The sequence below is a fragment of the Bicyclus anynana genome, chromosome 18 (assembly GCF_947172395.1).
Source record: "Bicyclus anynana chromosome 18, ilBicAnyn1.1, whole genome shotgun sequence".
In the NCBI taxonomy this organism is placed as follows: Eukaryota; Metazoa; Arthropoda; class Insecta; order Lepidoptera; family Nymphalidae; genus Bicyclus; species Bicyclus anynana.
Window position 1 is genome coordinate 1,330,386 of NC_069100.1, and position 20,479 is coordinate 1,350,864.

The 20,479-nt window shown below is 38.4% G+C and overlaps 1 protein-coding gene across 1 annotated transcript in view; it reads right to left on the reverse strand.

Annotated features, from left to right (window-relative positions):
• LOC112046084 (homeobox protein SIX2) overlaps positions 1 to 20,479 on the reverse strand; it is a 41,741-nt gene that overhangs the window by 9,929 nt on the left and 11,333 nt on the right. The window contains exons 2-6 of the mRNA XM_052886955.1: positions 18,641 to 19,546; positions 8,945 to 9,155; positions 7,502 to 7,629; positions 5,752 to 5,856; positions 4,118 to 4,176 (exon numbers count right to left, since the gene is read on the reverse strand). Of these exons, the coding sequence (XP_052742915.1) occupies positions 4,118 to 4,176; positions 5,752 to 5,856; positions 7,502 to 7,629; positions 8,945 to 9,155; positions 18,641 to 18,745 (608 nt within the window). The 5' untranslated portion in view covers positions 18,746 to 19,546. The remainder of the gene's footprint in view (positions 1 to 4,117; positions 4,177 to 5,751; positions 5,857 to 7,501; positions 7,630 to 8,944; positions 9,156 to 18,640; positions 19,547 to 20,479) is intronic.

Below are 20,479 nucleotides of genomic sequence, written 5' to 3' on the forward strand. Positions count from 1 at the left end.
TTTTTAAATATAATTTACAAGTTATCCATTGATTTCAATCGCACCTGATGGTAAGTGAGAACTATGTCAAAGAGAGTTAATTTTCCTTCCAAGAAATTATACTCTTTGACTGAATGAAACGGAATGCCAATTGTTACATAGAATCTCAATTTCGTATAGGTACGTCAATTAACATACGGTAAAGTTAGTGAGAGCCGTGATAGCCCAGTGGATATGACCTCTGCCTCCGAATCCGGAGGGTGTGGGTTCGAATCCAGTCCGGGGCATGCACCTCCAACTTTTCAGTTGTGTGCATTTTAAGAAATTAAATATCACGTGTCTCAATCGGTGAAGGAAAACATCGTGAGGAAACCTGCATACCAGAGAATTATCTTGATTCTCTGCGTGTGTGAAGTCTGCCAATCCGCATTGGGCCAGCGTGGTGGATTATTGGCCTAACCCCTCTCATTCTGAGAGGAGACTCGAGCTCAGCAGTGAGCCGAATATGGGTTGATGGCAGGAAAGTTAGTGAGTTATTAGCCTGCAGAACGCTTAATTGCATATGAAATGAAATGCATATGCTATTTGTATGCAATGATGTCAGTTTTTAAAGTCAATCTATTCCGGGAAGTCCGATAAACTTTGAATGTGGTAAGATGACCAAGAGCATGTCTGTTTATAGTTATACAGAAGGTTCAAACTCAAAGAACCATAATAACTTCACACAGCAACGCGCTGTGTGTCAACTTTTGAAACACTTTACCTCTAAGGACTTTGACGGCCTCCGTGGCGTGGTATGCGCGTTGGATTTACAAGACGGAGGTCCTGGGTTTGATCCCCGGCTGGGCCGATTGAGATTTCCTTAATTGGTCTAGGTCTGGCTTCCGCCGTGGCTAGTTACCACCCAACCCGCAAATAGGTACCGCCAAGCGATTTAGCGTTCCGGTACGATGCCGTGTAGAAACCTAAAGGGGTGTGGATTTTCATCCTCCTCCTAACAAGTTAGCCCGCTTCCATCTTAGACTGCATCATCACTTACCATCAGGTGAGATTGTAGTCAAGGGCTAACTTGGAAAGAATAAAAAAAAACATCCGCATCAAACGGATTGTAGTATTTACAATATCGCATGAATGTACCGTAAAGTTAAAAATCCGTTTAATGCGATGCCTAGCATTAACGTAGGCGTCCACTTATCCGCATTGTACATATCAGACGCATCACAACAAACGGATTTTTAATTATGCGGTAAATAAATGGAATGGAATTTATCGATTTTTTCATTTCCCATCACTAAAATATGTGCAAAACTTTAATTCAGTGCGGTATGGGGTCTTTTCACCTCATATTTTTTTTGCTTATACATGGATAAAACGCAAATGGTAGATACACCATCTAATTATCTAAAACTAATTTGAATAGTTTTACAAAATCCCAAGGGTGACCAAGTTATATTTTTTTTTCGTATTTTTCAAATTTTTCTATCTTGAATCGCTTTTTTATTAAAATTACCAACGTACTAAGTACAATACTATTTTTATAAATAATGTTTTATTTTGTATTTATAGTACGTTGGTACTATATTCCGTAATATTTAACAAAAACCAGATCTTTAAAATCTTAATTACAGCAGCTACAACATTGAAAAAACGCACTACAGAAAGTTTTAGCACGAGGTCAAAAAGCCTCGTACCGCACCAGGGGAAAGTACTTACAGAAAAATCAGTGCCGCAGCGAACGTGTTAAGAAAATGTAAAATCCATAATAGATCTAACTAGGAGTCGTACGCAGGACCTCTGTCGTGTAGATCCGCTCCCCTCCCACTCCGCTACAATCTCTGCAGACCTTTTTTTTTTTTTTTTTTCGGGGGGGAAATCTCTTTGTGAGATACCCGACTTATTGGGGGACAAGACGGGTTATGTGGGACTTACCACTAAAACCCCCTCGGTGGCCACCCTCAGTGCATATTCAAAATGCTCAAAATGTCTCTTTTAATTGTTCCCACCACAGAGTTGTTTAGTAATAGACAAACCGATAGGCGAGACGATGGATTTCAAGAAGATACAATATTTACTGTATCTTCATATGTCATATGACATATGTCAATGTATTTGTAACACCAATCTATCTGTATCTAAACCGAGTAAAATCCTAACATGAACCTGGGACATTTCACCACTGCGTTTAAGGTCTGCAAACATTCACCCAACCATTTGCTAGGCTTCGTAACCTGATACTGTGTTATACAAATAGTATTAACCACGATCTAAAATATAACTTATTGCTATAGAATTACGGTTCAATTTGCCATGTCGAAGTGCGATTTCTATTTTACCTACACGATTTCCAATTTCATTTTAGTCTGACTTCATTAATTCACGAACAAAATAATAATTTTATTGTTATAAATGTTAATCTTTTGCGATCCTATGGTATTGAAAACATTTGTAAATCTTCACTAATATTATAGATAGTTTTCACGGGCAAACCGCTGAATCGATTTTGATGGTATAGAGATATAGATAAATTGGATCTTTGAGCAGAGTGTTTAACATTTTTATCTCAGAAAAAAAGATTTATTTATGGAGAAGGGAAGGTTTTCGCTGCCTAACGATTTTGTAATGTAATAAAAAATATATATTATTATGCTTAGACAAGACAACAATTTTGCTTCTAATTATAATGCAGGCGATAAGTTTAATAGCTATACCACCGATATCTATACTTCTATACTAATATTATAAAGAGGTAAAGTTTGTAAGTTTGTAAGTTTGTAACATTCTTTATGGGGTAATCTTCGGAACTACTGGTCCGATTTCAAAAATTCTTTCACCAGTAGAATGCTACATCATCGGGGAGTGCTATAGGCTATTTTATACAGGTATCATATATATTAGCCGAGTTATCACAGTTTTTGTCATACAGGTCGGACCAAAAATCCTCTTAAACAGACTTATTCGCATGCGCTGCCTTAACTATTGTGTAAAATTTAAATTAATGTATAGAGACTTTATGTATCTTTAAAAGTTCTACAAAAATGTCCGCGACACCATACATCTATCTTCTAGTAGAGGTAGGGGTAGTAGTAAAGTTGACATCGAATTTTACGCAGACGAAGTCGCGGGCGTCCGCTAGTAGACTATATTTTATAGACGCTGCAGGCACGTGGATTTATTGGATGGGGAGTGTCTAGCATACCATATAGGTTACCTTTTATATTGTTCAATGTTGCCCAGAAATGGGAACTACACGGGTAAAACCGACGGTCTCAACTACTACTATAAACGCAAAAGTTTGTTTGGGTGTATAGGTATTAAATAGATTTGGTTGAAAGGACGTGTCCCAAATTGGGTCTTTATTATTTTTAATTTTTAAGCAGTTCGATGGTATTTTTTACGGATAGAAGTTACAAATTGCTGTTGAGAAAATAATTTTCAGAATTTTTGGGACCCGCATTAATTAGATAAATATTTATTTTGATTCGCTCCATTGTCTACAAATTAAACATAGACAATACAGTAAAAGTGTTCAAAACAGCCAATAAAAACACCTGGAATTGAATTCGTATCCGGTGTAAGCTGTCAATGTCATGTAATATTGTCAAATGTCAATAAGTTAAAAAGACATAAGTTAAAAATAAACATTAAATCGTAGACAGAGAAGCATTGAATAAAAAAATCCTTAAATTGCTTTAAAAACACCATAAACGAACGCCGCTACGCGAAGATCACTGACAATCTGTTAGTGTGAATTACAAGCATGTTGCCATGATAAAAATTAAATGTTGTCAGCTAATGAAAAAAATACATTTTATTTAATTAATTTTTTAAAAAATGCGAGTTCTACAAATATTTTACTTTGGGTTTTAAGCCCTATATTTTGTGTTCTTTTAAGATGAAAATAATTTGATCTGCTTAGTTAACACTCAGAATAAAGGCCCAGCCTCCATACAAAATTGGAACATGTCCTTTGGAATGAAGGTAGATCAACAAATAGTCTATCTTTTTATCCCGGAAAAACTTACGGTTCCCGTGCAATTTGTCAAAAACTAAATACCACGCGGACGAAGTCACAGGCGTTCTCTAGTACGTAGGCATTAAATAGAAGATAATGTTACATTTAACTATTATAAACACCCACCTGTCTTTGTGTTCTGCTTGTCTGTCTCTCTGTCGCCTGTTTTTGAACCAATTTGACACCTGGAATAAAGTAAAAGTTTGCATCAATTAGGTTTATTCGTTACTAGCTGACGCCACGCGGTTTCACCCGCGTGGTTCCCATTCCCGTAGGAATATGAGGATAATATATAGCCTTTAACCTTCCTCGATATGTGTGCTATCTAACCCTGAAGAAAAATTTCAAATCGGACCAGTAGTTCCAGAGATTAGCGCGTTCAATCAAACAAACAAATAAACTCTTCAGCTTTATAATATTAGTATAGACTTGGATTTATTGCATATTTCCTCTCCTATAAGGAGAGAGACCTAACCCTATTGTTGTCAATTAAATATGCTGACAATGAGGAAATTAGTGCGCAAGAAAGGGCATAGCATCCGACTTTAGCTGCCGACTTTCTAATATCTATACGAATATTATAAAGAGGTAAAGTTTGTTGTGTTGCAGGGGGAAATCTCTGGATCTATTAAACCGATTTTAATAAAAAAATTACCCCTAGAAAGCTACGTTATTTGTAAATGTAATTGGCTGTATTTTATCCCCTTATTCCCACTGGTACTTAAACTATGTGAGGAAACCGCGTGCAGTTTGCTAGTCTACAATACAACGGGACAAATGTACGTAATCATGACCGGTGTCTAGCTACTACAAGTCCCTGGTCACCAGACACCTACCAAATCAAACTTCAAGTAGTTATCACAACAGTTCTCGATTTCAAAATCAAAAATCGACAGCACGAGTTGTTTAGGAACAAACTTCGTAACTCGATCTGTTGGGTTTTGAGGAAGCGGTGGAGATATATCACGTTACCTTACCGCAAAATGCGAGTACCTATAAAAAGTTCAAAATAGACCTGTTGATAACCGCGGTTGCGTTCAAGAAAGTCCTTTTATTTCTAACTCCACAGTGTAAAAGATAGATGTTACGCCGGCCACATACGGTCAAGCATAGATAACGTTTTGTTCCTGGGTCCAAGGACCATAATACGCCAGCCAAACACAGTCAAGTATACCGTCAAGACTGAAAAAAAGAAAGAAAGAAAATGATTTTATTTGGACACACACACACACGCACACACATAATACATAGAAGACAAAAAAAAGAAAGAAATTTTAAAAATAATGAAAAGTAGTAATACATATTAAATCAATCCAAAAAAAATGATGTGTGTGGTACCAAAATGGTCACCACTCAGCATGTGCTACGCTAGTGATGGTTACACCAGCGCAGCAGACTGCGGTGCGCTTATGCGGGCTGTGAAAAAAATCTTAATATCGTTATAGAGTGTTTCGATGTATTTTTCACTGCTTACATCCCTAAGCGATTTGATGGTATACTTGACCGTATGTAGTGGCGTTATTAGTTACCCAGGAACAAAATATTTCTTCAGTCAGACATAATTATGAAAGTCATTGGCATTTTCATTCGAAGCCATCCAGACTTTGGGCAGAAATTATACAAACCTTATAAAATAAAAAAGTTTTCTATAGCCTTTCTCGAATTTTGTTTTCTTTTTAATAAAGTTGCGGATTACTGAATCTATTGTCAGGATATATTGTCGGGATATATTGTCGGGATATATTGTGTATGGTACTCACCTGTACAGTAGTCAAGCCGGTGGTCTCGGCCAACTCCCGCTTCTCTCTGGGCGAAGGGTACGGATTGTGCAGGTACCAGTCGCGGAGTACTGACCGGGATTTTTCCTGATGGACAAATAAATACAGGTCAAGGTTACTGAAATAACTTCTCATTAAGCTCTAGTGGCATTAGAAGAAGCATTGCCTTGACAAACTTATTGAAATCCAGGTCACAAAACGAATCGCCGGTACCTGATCAGAGCCGCTAGACCACCGAGCTGGGAAAACCTATATAATGTCACAAGTTCAATGTTGGTATAAATAAGAGGGTATTTGATGACTTGAGCTCAGTTGTTTGATAGGCAGCGTGGTCACCTTCACACTGCCAGTAGCATTAGTGATTCTGTGCAATAATGTTTTGTTGTTGTAATTATTGATCATAAATTGTTTAGTGTCGGGCAGGGAAGGTGAATGTTGATTCCTTCTAATGGGATCCCTTAAGTCTATTCCCAAGGTCACAAGTCCTGGGACCTGATCGATGTGTTTCCTCTACCACAAAATAATGGTACAATCACTGTCGCTGCTACCCGTCACGTCACAAGAAGGCTTTTGTCTAGCAGGTGTCGCCCATCGGCTTATTACTATAATAGTTTGATACTATCGTCTTGATACTATCATGATTGTCATCAGACAATGATGACAGTATCAAGGAATCATTGAACAATATTGATCCTCTTATTAAAATACATGGTGTGATGATTTATAAAAAAGTCTTCGAAGAGTGTGTGGTGCCAGCGATGACCTATGGTTCCGAGACTTGGTCGCTAACTATGGACCTCATAAGAAGGCTCAGAGACACACAACGGGCTACACAAAGAGCAATGTTCGGAGTTTCTCTGCATGATCGAATCAGAAATGAGGAGATCCGTAGAAGAACCAAAGTCTGGCGAGTCGCGAAACAGAATTGGAAATGAGAAGGGTTCCAAGATCCAATAGACGTTAGGGTCTCAAGGTGCAGGAATGGTGACCCCACACTGAAACCGATCCCATGATATTATGATGCTGGCTGCTCAAGACCGTGGTGTTGGGAGATCCATTCAAGAGGCTTTAGTCAAGCAGTGTATAAGTTGATCGATTGATAATGATGTTAGATCGTATCTTTCATTTTATCGCCTTTAGATATATGTGTGACAATAAGTCCTCACACAAAATAGCTAGAATCGAAGCGATATTGTAAAAGAAGCAGTGGGCCAGCGTGGTGGTGGATATATGGGTTGTGAAGTGAGCCGTATGAATTAGTGATGATCATACATTTAGGGATATCAGCCCTTGGACGATTATTTTACAGTGATGACGTATGTTTCCGCGATTTGGTCGCTTACTATGGGACTCATAAGAATGCCACACAGCGGGCGATGGAACGAGCTATGCTCGGAGTATCTCTGCGTGATCGAATCAGAAATGAGGAGATCCGCAGAAGAACCAAAGTCACCGATATAGCTCAACGAGTCGCGAAGCTGAAGTGGCAATGGGCGGAGCACATAGTTCGAGGAGCCGATGGACGTTGGGGTCCCAAGGTGCCAGGTTGACTGAGGACATCAAGTGAGTCGCAGGGCTGCGCTGGATGCAGGCGGCTCAGTATCGTGATATTTGGAAGTCCTATGTCCTGCAGTGGATGTCCATCGGCTGATATGATGATGATGATATCTCTGTGAGAATTGGAAGTGGGTAGTATATGGCTGGTGGTGTTGTAAAGGAAGGTAAACGATACCTTAAAACAATAAGACGTCTCTTCCCCGTCCCATATGGTCCTGGGCAGCGGGAACTTGCGGCGCACGCGGTACTTGCCGACGGCGCCCAGCGGCCGCCCGCGGAGCCGCTCTGCCTCCATGTAGTGGGCTGGACATTACACACTAATATACATACATAATACATATTTTTACAGTTGTTTTATAGTTATTTGTTGTGTAAGGCTAAACTTTAATAGTTATTTAAAGTGAACAGTCGGTACAGCTTCTTGAAGTTTTTCCTTTTGCCTCAGCCCTTCTAACTATGGTGCCAATGAGGCAGTTGGCCTACGTAAGACGCTTAATATGAAGGTTACCTTCCGGCCAACAAAAGTTCTGCAACTTGACTAACTCCAGCACTCAATTCGCTTCTTGAAGTTATAAAGATGTTACACCACCATTTCCTCAGCTTTCAGAAACTATCTATACTTATAATAAATCTGTAGAGAGGTCAATTCTGTACATGAAATATATTTCCAAAATAACTATCAGCGGGTGATTAGTGGTCGATACTGATGCCAAAAATGCAATCAGTAAAATTTTTGTTTGTCTGTCTGTCTGTCTGTCTGTCTGTAGGTTCTTTATAGAAACAAAAACTACTCGACGGATTTTAACGAAACTTGGTACAATTATTCTACATACTCCTGGTCAGGTTATAGTATACTTTTCATCACGCTACGACCAATAGGAGCAGATCCGTGAAGAGAAATGTTGAGAAAACGGGAGAAGTTACTCCATTTTTTAAGCTTCCGTCGCGTGTACATCCTTAATGGTTAAGGCTACATAGAATTCATGTATGACGGAAATGTTCTCCTTAAACTTATATAAAAAAACACAATAACATATATAAGTCTATCTTTTATGGTTGACTCACAATAACACGTGTAACTCCCAATAGCTTAGCAGTTTGAAACTTTCTAATTATATTTGTCTACTCTTATGTTTATAGGGGGTTTCTAGGGTAGGGGTAGGGTAGGGCTAGGGTAGTGGTAGGGTAGGGATAGCGTAGGGTAGAGGTAGGATAGAGGTAGTTGAAAGTTTACATCGACTTTCACGCGGACGAAGTCGCGGGCGTCCGCTAGTCACTAATAAGACAATAGACCTATAAGCATAACATCATCATAAAGGTTACCTTTCAGCCCTTTCAGCAAAGGTTGTGCGCGCTGAAGTTGTGCGACTCTAAAAGTCGGTACAGCTTCTTGAAGTTTTTCCTTTTGCCTCAGCCTTCGGCACTTCTAACTATGGAACCATTGAGGCAGTTTGCCTACGTTTGACACTTAATATAAAGGTTACCTTCCGGCCAACAAAGGTTCTGCAACTTGACTAATTCCTGCAGTCAATTAGCTTCTTGAAGGTACAGAGACGTTATACCATTTCCTCAGGACAATAGGCCTATAAGCGGAGCATATCATCCTCATAAAGGTTACCTTTCAGCCAAAGGTTCTGTAACTTGGCATGGTTGTGCGCGCTGAAGTTGTGCGACTCCAACAGTCGGTACAGCTCCTTGAAGTTGCCGCGGTGGAAGGCGACCATGGCCTTGGCCTTGAGTACCGACTCGTGCGCGTGCAGGCGCTCACACGCTGGCAGCGACCACAGGAAGCGACCCAGCCGCTCGATGTTGCCAGCTTGCTGCAGCACCTGGAAGAAAGAATAGCTGTATATTTTGGTGTCAGTGTCTGTTGTTGATGCTCAGTGGTCACGTGTTATTGTAATGGGATTGTTGACTCATATCAAATTTAATATGAACAATATTAATTTCGTGTATTACATGGAATAAGGGTCCGAAATATATCGATATCAATTATTAATAAAAGTTAAGGATTTTGTAAAAAACTTATTTCCAATATCACGTATTTTTTCAAAATTTCCAAACGTCAAAAACGCTGTCGTCGAACTCACACCCCCGGAATGTCAGGCAGAGGTCATATCCACTGACCATCGCCCCATCGCTCTTATTCAATATCCTTCAATCTGTCTGTCGCCTATTCACGGCTTAAACGCTGAACCATTAGATGAATTTCTGTGATTGGAACTTGAATCATAACATAAGCAACTTTTTATCCCAGTAAATTCTATGGGTATTATATCCGTCGCTTTATTTGAGACATAATACTGAGGTGATAAGCTTCTTAAGCCTGTAATTTTACCAGCAATACAGTATTGCTGCTTGGCTGTATAGGTACTAAATATGGCAGTAATACTTCACATCATAATTATTATAGTTAATATGGTTAGTTTGAAGTCACATTGAATTGAAAGAAAAAAATTAACTTGCAAAGTTATCAGAACCCTTTTTTGCTCAACCAAACCTAAGTCTTGTGTTGGTTTAGGCTGAGCAAAAACACCCGGACATCCTCTGTGCATACATGTGCAAAACCCAAACGAAATGTTTGCACAGCGAATATTTGAGACCACCCTCCAATACTTACCATGTACCGACAGTTTTTAAGATCATTTAAATTCAAATACACCGTGAATTAATAATAAGATAAGAAAGATGTGTACGATTCGAAACATTTTTTTAAATTCTTCACAAGTTAGCCCTTGACTACAATCTCCCCTGAATGTAAGTGATGATGCAATCTAAGATGGAAGCTAGCTTGTTAGGAGGAGGCAGAAAATCAACACTCCCTTCGGTTTCTACACGACATCGTACCGGAACGTTAAACCGCTTGGTGGTATGTCTTTCCCGGTAGGTTGGTAACTAGCCACGGATTAACAAAACTTCAATCAGTCCAGCCGGAGGTCGAACCCAGGACTTCTTGTAAATCCACCATGCATAACACTGCGTCACGGAGGCCGTCAAAAACATGCGCCAATACGTTTTTCATCGTTTTTCCGTTTCTGCCATAATGAATTAAGTATGTACCTAAGTGGCAGTGGAGAGCCGTGATAGCCCAGTGGATATGACCTCTGCCTCCGATTCCTGAGGGTGTGGGTTCGAATTCGGTCCGGGGCATGCATCTCCAACTTTTCAGTAGTGTGCATTTTAAGAAATTAAATATCACGTGTCTCAATCGGTGAAGGAAAACATCGTGAGGAAACCTGCAAACCAGAGAATTAATTCTCTGCGTGTGTGAAGTCTGCCAATCCGCATTGGGCCAGCGTGGTGGTGGCCTTACCCCTCTCATTCTGAGAGGAGACTCGAGCTTAGCAGTGAGCCGGATATGGGTTGATGACGTACCTACCTAAGTGGTTAAAGTTGATATGCGTCTCCGACAGAGAGTCGCATATTTGTTCCTTTTGCAGTGAAGAAAGACCCTTGGGCCATAGAGTCGCAGTGCCAAAAATTTTCTCCCAGTTATTTCACTGCGGCTTTTACCTCGTTCATCATTGCCTCGACTGGTGACAGAAGGGCTGGCTCATTTCATGCGCAAAAGATCAGCCTGGCTGTCCAGCGCGGAAATGCAGCCAGTATTATTGACACGTGAGCATGATTTGTATAGTTATTACGATAAGTTAGCTTTAGTTACCTATCGTATTCGCAAAAAAAAAAAAAACCATTTTGCGATCATCTCGCAATGAAAAATCGAAGATACGATGAAAAATGTTGTAAGTAGTGCTTTGAATCGTACACTGAGAAATCAAAATGACTGGCGGGTGATATTGCAATAACCCTAGCTGTCGTAAATAAAAAAAAAATATGATAAAAATATACATACACAAACGAACAAATAACTTCCTCATTATTAGATATCGGTCAAAAATAGAAAATCTTTTTTGAAATCGGTACAAAATTGTCTTTATGTAACCCTAAAATAATGATGGGGTAGATTAATAGGTACCCTTATTATTTTAGGGCTTGTAAGCCAGTAACAAAAGAATTAATAAAATAATCGTGTAAGGGTCGAGTATGATGCCACTCCGTACCAGTCGTTGAAAGCATTAATTATGCGCCCGTCAATCTATATTTCAGCAGCGTGGCGGGTGAGTTGGACATTAATTTACTTAGTATTTTTTATGAGCGGTGATTAATTTAAATGTTATTATCCCAAATAATATTAAACAATACATTGGACAGTTGATCGATGAAACCTTTGGCATTATTTAATAATAACTAATAAAAACCGGCAAAGTGCGTGCCGGACCACGCGCAGTGTAGGGTTCCGTAGATTGATTTGCATATTGATCATTTATGTAGTGCACAAAAATACAAATTACTTTACCCTACACCATGGGATAAACGATAAAAAATTCATCCTCACTTTACATGTAGGGAAGGGACCCCAATTTTTTTTTCCAAATTTTCTTTTTACCACTTTATAGACGTAATTAATATACATATCTGTACCAAATTTCAACTTTCTAGTTTTTACAAACTATGTACTATGTAATTAACAACGGAATTAGTATGCAATTATTTTCGATTCCCAATTACGTTTTTAAGTTGATCGACTATAACTCTTTAAACAGCAATTGCAACTTAGCTGTTATAGTTTTTCTTGTAATTTATCGTGATTTTTTTCAAGTATCCTGGATAAATAACCGTTTAGCCGCTAGAAGGAAGGTACACATGGCTCTAACAAAAAATTGCTCTTAATATTTTACAAATGGATCCCTAAATTATTCAAAGACATCGTTATCCAACGATACCCAACCCTATTAAGTTTAGGACATGGACTAGATTTTTAAGAACATGTATATATCTCCATTATATTCTTTTTTTTCACTATCATCAAATTGCAGATACATAATACTTAATAAGTTAAATTTTCTGCCAAACGGCTTAGGAGCTAAAATTGGATTAGGGTAAGTCCAGGATAGATGCCCCAGTGGGATAGATGACTTGATTTTTATTTCACTATGTTAGGAGCACTGTAGAAGTTAAATTTTACTGTAAGTAACGAGTCCTCCCCCTGCAAACCTTAGTGTCGGGAGGAATTTCGACCGGAGTGCATGCGCTTCGTCTGTGTGAGTAAAAATGTTCCGCGGTGAGACGACAAAAGGCGCCAAAATAAGATTCGTAAGTACTTTCAACAGTGTATTTTTTCTCTCGCTTATAATGTAAATTTTTTTTCTATTTGTCTGCTTGCATTGAAGATTAGCCTATGTAAACTGATATATTTTATAGTAATTGGAACTCAACTTTTGTTTTTATTGATAAGGGCATCTATCCCCTACAAAAAGTATAGTTGCCCCGGTTTTTATTAGGATAGATGCCCCTAAGGGCAACTATCCCCGACTGTTTATTATAAGTGTTGTGTTGTTGCAGGAGAGCAAAATGCCTTGTAAATATAAAAGGAAGCAGGGTGTTGTCACTCGTACTGTAACCTAGACAGAAGACAGTATGCTAGCAGCGTTTGAAGAGATGAAAAAGGGAGAGAAAGGCGTAAATCAGATTTTCAGAATATAAGGAATACCATCTAAAATATTAAGACGAAGTCTTGCCATTAACAGCAATTCTTATTTTCAAAGTTAGTGTATGTGTACTGTTGTTTTAAATTTGAATAACTTTTACTTTGTATTGTATTGCATCATATCATTGTAGTTACTGTCTGGCATAATTATTACTGAAAAAAAATTATATATATCCAGCATTTATTTTTATTTGTTTTATGAAAACATGCTGTAATAACAAAAAACGACTCGTGGCTCTTACATTCAAATTAGGAGAAGCTGAATTTCCGCTGGAACGAACAGCAATACGTCAGTTAGCATACCAGTTTGCTAAAAAGCTACAGCTAAAGCATAACTTTGACAAAGATGGCCAAGAAATGAAAATGAGAGTTATATAAAACACCATAAAGACTGATTATAATAATATAGTTGTTTGATTTCAGAACAAACCAATTACAATGTTCAAACTAAGTCGCCAATCTCCACTAAGGGCACCTATCCTCAGAAGTTTTTTCATGATAAGTCATCTATCCGCCACAGTAGGCGTCTATCCCATTTTTTAGAGGTCTAAAAAATTACAATTTACACAAAATCTACACAGTCTATATCAGAACGATTCAGATAATATAGAACATTAAGAAATATATTTAATATCTCCCAAAGAACGCAATGCTCTAAGGTCATAAAATTCGGAGTTATTTAGCATTTTCGAAAAGCGGGGCAACTATCCTGGACTTACCCTATAGCAATATTCTCTCTCAGCAGAGAGAACTTTCACCTAATATGAGGAGATAGAGAAGCATTCATTGTTTTTAGAAAAAGTTACCTACGTAATGAAAAAAACTTAAGTAATATAATAAACCCATATTCGGCTCACTGCTGAGCTCGAGTCTCCTCTCAGTATGAGAGGGGTTAGGCCAATAGTCCACCACGCGGGCCCAATGCGGATTGGCAGACTTCACACACGCAGAGAATAATTCTTTGGTATGCAGGTTTCCTCACGATGTTTTCCTTCACCGTTTGAGACTTGTGATACTTGATTGGAGGTGCATGCCTCGGATCGGATTCGAACCCACACCCTCCGGAGTCGGAGGCAGAGTTTATATCCACTGGGCTATCACGCATCATAATAAATGTGAATGTGTTGGCTGGTGGGAGGCTTCGGCCGTGGCTAATTACCACCCTACCGGTAAAGACGTACCGCCAAGCGATTTAGCGTTCCGGTACGATGCCGTGTAGAAACCGAAAGGGGTGTGGATTTTCATCCTCCTCCTAACAAGTTAGCCCGCTTCCATCTTAGACTGCATCATCACTTACCATCAGGTGAGTTTGTAGTCTAACTTGTAAATAATAAAAAAAAAAACCCCAACAACAAATCCCACAAAAACCGGAAATGCTAATTGGTGGCGGTAATCACTCTTAAAATTAGGTGACTTATGCTTTGCGAAAAAATTAAAAAAAATTTGAACGCTCCATAAAATTGATTGATAAAATCAATTAACCAATGCAAACGAAACCGCGAACAAACGCCAGTATCTGATAAAAAGCTATATTTCCGTGATCTTATTAGAGTCACGTTTTCCTTTGACGTTCCCAACAATGGGGTGTTCAAACATGACAATAACAATCAACACGAGGCTTCGGATCTCATTATTCTCACCGGTCCCTGATACCCCCGTTGCAAATTACGGTAACCGATATGACACGCTCTTAGGGGGTGGTTAAGAATATCCTTTTAAGCCATCAAACCTAGTTTGTGGTGCGTTTTCGACCGCCCACGCAAAAGAGGGGTGTTATAAAAATATTAGTGAACTAGCGGACGTCCGCGACTTCGTCCGCGTGGAAATCAATGTAAACTTTCAACCCCTATTTTACCACTTTAGGGGTTGAAAAAAAATCTTGAATGACATTATATTCAGTATTTTTTTATGATGTATGAACAAATTTTCAAAACTGTAACTCTAAAACTAAAAGACTATACAAACTTTCAACCCCTATTTCACCTCCTTATATTTTTATTTTAGTATCATAGTACTCTATGTTTTTCTCAAAGATCTTATTTATCATTATACCAATATTCATCTTGATCGGTCTAGCCGTTTTGCCGTGAAAATGTAAGACTTACTTTCGCGTTTATAATATTTCATATAGCTTTTTGTTTGTCTGTGGTGTTCTGGCTCTCAAACGGATGGACTGATTTGAGATTTCAAAGAGAAACTTGTATTATGAAGAAAGAAAAAAAATTGACACAATAGTTGGAAGTTCTTTTTATTTTAATATTCTATGACAAGCTAGTCCTCGACTGCGAACTCGCCTGATGTTAAGTGGCAATCTGTGTGCCTAGTGGGAGTTTTCAGTATTTTCATACTGTTACTATCACGTTGACGTTAACGCAAATTTATATGGAATTTAAACAGTTGTGCAGTAGTGCCACTAGATGGCGCTGTGTCAATTCCTTAGAAATTCGCGTTTACGTTACGTGACGGTAACAGTATCAAACTGCCACTAGGCCCTCTGGTCAGGCACAGTACTTTGTGGTTCAGGTAAGTTGAACAGATGCAGCCCAAGGTGGAAGCGGACTTCAAAGAAGTACAAGTTATTTTACCTATCCATCTGACGGTTTCTACGCGGCATAGTACGGCATAGTCCTTATTCAGCAAAAAACGCATAGTTATTTCGACTCTCTTAACGGAATTAAAAGAGCCGTGATAGCCCAGTGGATATGACCTCTGCCTCCGAACCCGGAGGGTGTGGGTTCGAATCCGGTCCGGGGCATGCACCTCCAACTTTTCAGTTGTGTGCATTTTAAGAAATTAAATATCATGTGTCTCAAACGGTGAAGGAAAATACATCGTGAGGAAACCTGCATACCAGAGAATTTTCTCAATTCTCTGCATGTGTGAAGTCTGCCAATCCGCATTGGGCCAGCGTGGTGGACTGTCGGCCTAACCCCTCTCATTCTCGAGTCTCGAGAGGAGACTCGAGCTCAGCAGTGAGCCGAATATGGGTTGATAATGGTGAAGGGAATTAAAACTCTAGACCTTCCCGATGATCTAGAACTATTAAATTGAGCAAGAGACGTCGTTACAGACCACAAGTACAAGAAAAAATCTGTAAACTATTATAAATATCTGTAATTAAAACTTAATAAGCAGGGGGTCTATTAAGGGGTCGGAATTTCAAATTGAAGCGACTGTTTCAAATCGGGTACGATATGGATTCCTGAAATATTTCTAACGATCCTACGTACGGAACCCTTGGTGGTCCGATTCGCACTTGTCCGGTTTTTTGCAGACAATAAAAAAAATCAAAAGTTGAGCTCTAGCTCAAACATCTATAATAGGTAGGTACGTACTTACAATATGTTTATACAGAAAATGTTTTTGGAACTGTTGTTAAAATTAACAAAAGTTATAGTAATATGGAGGCATTAATGGGGATGATGACTAGGTTTGAATATATTGGTTTTTTATAATACATTCGTGTAAATAGTGTCAATGTTAACTAATTTATACATAAAAACCAAAGATTGTCTGGATATTTGCAAAATAAATGAGATTAAAATAGAGAAGAAATAAAAAATCTTTTATCGTAATTAGATGAAAATTCATACAGTTTTAGCTTCCTTACATTAAATGTGACATTTTTAAATATGTGAACTATAAACATAAACGCACAAATAACAAAGATATTAGTAATTTTGTTTGAACGCACATACAAATCTAACTATCTTATTTACTTATACGAATACTATCATTACATTGCCTACGACGTCATTAGTTCGTGCCATTTTGTATGGGGCGTTTTTCAGGGATCCGCGCCAGCGCCGCAAATCGGACCGTTTAAATCCCTGTAGCTCCGAAAGTAATGATCGCAGATACCCTGTTCCTTTTACAAAATTGCTTTGCTATTAGCTTACTCTTAATTTATATACAATTTAAAAAACTGTCATCATCCCTATTGGACATAAAGTAATTAAATTATCCGCCCATAATAGGGTATCAGTTACTAATTTTCATAAGATCGAGAGTTCGGGCACTAATTCATTCTAACCTATGTTTCTATATAGGTTTGTTAAACTAGTTATAATAATAAACAAAAGGTAGGTATATAATTGGAGGCATTATTTGCACGTAAAGTAATCAAGTCGTCAGCCCCTAATGGAGTATCGGTTACTAATTCTCGTGGGGGCGGTGAGGCCGGCCATTAATGAGATCCGAACATAGTGCAATTATCATTTGACGAATTCATTTATACATCCTTTGCTTTTTAGCCGTGATAGCCCAGTGGATGTGACCTTTGTCTTCGACTAGGAAGGCGTAGGTTCAAATGCAGGTCATACACCTCCAACTTTTCAATTATGTGCACTTTAAGATAATAGACCGTTTCAAACGATGAAGGAAAAACATCGTGAATCGTTTAAATAGGAAATATTTGATTTTTTGTTACGAATAGACTCCGAAGACCGATTTCAAAAATTCTTTTACAAATGGAAAGCTACATTATCAGCGAGTAGCATATGATATATTTTATCCACGTATTCCCACGGGAACGGGCATTACGCGAGTGAAACTGTAGTTTCATATAAGACAAAGCTTAACTTATACATTTATCATTATTAACGTCTCTGCTATACTGTGAGATACAAGCCACCCTCGACGAAACCCGTGGATGAACGGCAACTGTCTGTTGCCTTGACAACCGCGGCATCAGGTTACATGGGCGTCGGGCGGCGAACGAAGCTTTAGCATAACAGATAACTCCCCGGCATTTCGGTTGCCCTAGTACTTTTTCTATAGGTAGTCCAATTCAACATAGAAATCAATAATAGACTACTACAACAAGCCCTTGAACAAAAATTAGATGTGAGATGAACCAAAACATGAATAACGCTTAGAAGGCTGTTATTATATCAGAAAATAACTCTTAGCACTATGCCGTCATTTCTGAGCGTCAATACGGAAACCTACCTTACCCTACTAATAACCGACTGTATTGTAACTTTCAACTACCTACTTTACATCTTACTTTCGTTATCATCTTTACTGTACTTTTGTGTAAAACTAAATGTATGTCTCACACTGCGTGTTGCTTGCACACTTTACGGCATTTGTGCAATTCCTTTTGTACATATATACACTTTATTGTAGTTTACCCGTAAACGCCGTACATATTTCCAGCGCAGGAGTCGAAATATAAGGCAAGCCTGTGCCGCTCAGAAATGACGGCATAGTACTCAGAGTTATTTTCTGATATAGTAAAAGCCTTCTAAGCATTATTCACGTTGGTTCATTTCACAGGTGATTTTTGTTCAAGGGCTTGTAGTCTATAACATTGAATAACACAAGGTAAATGGCATTTCCACCACAAACTTTATTGCCTAATACTTGGCCCTAGAGTGTCGAGTGTGGAAGCAACACGCAGTGTGAGACATACATTTAGTTTTACACAAAAGTACAGTATAGATGATAACGAAAGTAAGATGTAATGTAGTTGAAAGTTTCAATACAGTCGGTTATTAGTAAGGTAAGGTTTCCGTATTGACCACGGAACCCTGAAAAGCACAAACATTCAAATGAACCATTTTAATTAAATGTAGGTACCTAATAGGCTGTATGGCAAAGCGACCTTTGCGTGAAAAAAAAATATATTTGAAAGTACTTATCGACACAAATGAGTCAACAAGTTTACAAAATGCAAAACCTTCACAAACACGCCACAATCAAAAACCATAATGACCCCATTAAATAATAAACAAATAAAAAAGACTAAATTGGATCACTCACCTCACATACGCACGCGACTTGCTCCTGCGTAAACCCGAAGCTCGGCAGGGGGGCGTCTCTAGGGGGGGTGGTCTCCCGCTGGCCCCACTCGGGGCCCCCCAACATGTCCAAATGCTCGTCTCCAGCCACTTTGACACCGCAATTATTGAAATTCACAAACAAAAATTTAGCACCTCTTTAGTAAACCGAATTAGCTAATGTGCGGCCAGCTTAATATTTATTTTTTTAATTTGTTTACAGCCCTGGACATCAGTCTTTTAACGCAAGTATGTCTTTTTATAGCACTGTCTACAGATATATAACTTTTTCATTCAGAATTTGGTAGATCACTATTGTGTTCGATTTTTAAATATTTAAAAAAATATGAATAAGTAAATGGAGTAATTAAGGTTCGATTTTTAAAATTAGCCTTGGTAATTAATAAACACGCACAGATAATAATTTAAAGTCACTGTGTTCCTTTATAATATTCGAATTTATTTGTAATGCTTGTATTTACCAACGAGTATTAAGTTATTCTTATTTATTCTTTCACCGTTTTGTATTTTATCGTTCTCTAAAGGCAGCTAAATAAACAACGAGAGGCAGCAATCCCAAATATGTTTGAACAAAATCACCTTAAATGTCGATTACTTATTTGTGTACGTTTATCCGAAAAGGGCCCAAAGCTTTTGTTTTTGAACGTGTAGGTTGTTTTTTATGTACGCACCGGATTTACCTTTTTAATATTTGTTCACTTTCAAGCCACTATAAAGTACCCAGTCCCTGTCTGGTTCGAGTTTGCTTAGATTATTTATTTTTATATTTTATTGGAATTTCAATGCCACCTTGGGTTTTTAAGATCTTTTAATCGGTTTACGTTTTACTTTTTCTCTTCTTTCTCATTTTCAATGAGATATTGTCCACCTGTAACAAATAAAAGTTAATTTTAGATTTTTACCGTAGATTAAAGACCAGTCATAATCAAAGACATTGCTTGATTTGTGCCACTTGACATTGCCTAATCTGTGCAAAGCCAAAAAGTGGGAAAAACCTTGCCTTGACGACCTTTTGGCGATGTTGGTAATGCTGTGGTTTTCAACAGAGTCCGGTCCTGGGTTCGATTCCCAGGTCGAGTCTAGGATTTAACTGGCCATAGGTACATAAGCCGTGGCTAGACCACCTTACTGCCAAGCCACTACTACTAAAGCCAATCGATTAGGCATTTCTGTATAATGCCGCGTATAGAAATCGTCAGAAATATAAATAAACTTTTATCTTTTCCCTTACAATCTTAGACTGCTTCGTCACTAAAAATCAGGTGAGCCCGCAGTCTAGGACGTAAGTTGTCTTGAAGTAAAAAAAAATTACATCACACGTAAAGGCCAAATTTTGTTTGTTTCGGAATTTGGCTGAAATTTGGAATGGTAATAAATTTTATTCTGGATTAACACTTAGGCTACTTTCATCCCCGAAAAATCCATGGTTCCCGTGGGATTTGTGAACACGTGAACGAAGACGCGGGCGTGCGCTTGTTATAAATATTTTAGCTCAAAACCACAAAGGATCCTAGAATACTTGTGATAATGTTATTCGGTCATGGCTACCAATCTCACCCTGAGACTTACACACTAGTTCATTCAGCCCTCGTAAAAAAGGCTATATCGGCCATAAGACTCGCCCATCTATACTTAATATAATAAAGAAGAAAGATTTGACTGTTTGTTTGTATGTTTTGAACAGACTCTGAAACTACTGAACTGATTTAAAAAAATATTTCACTGTGGGAAGTTAAAAGAGTGGATATGACCTCTGCCTCCAATTTCGGAGGGTGAAAAATGCACCTCCAACTTTTCAGTT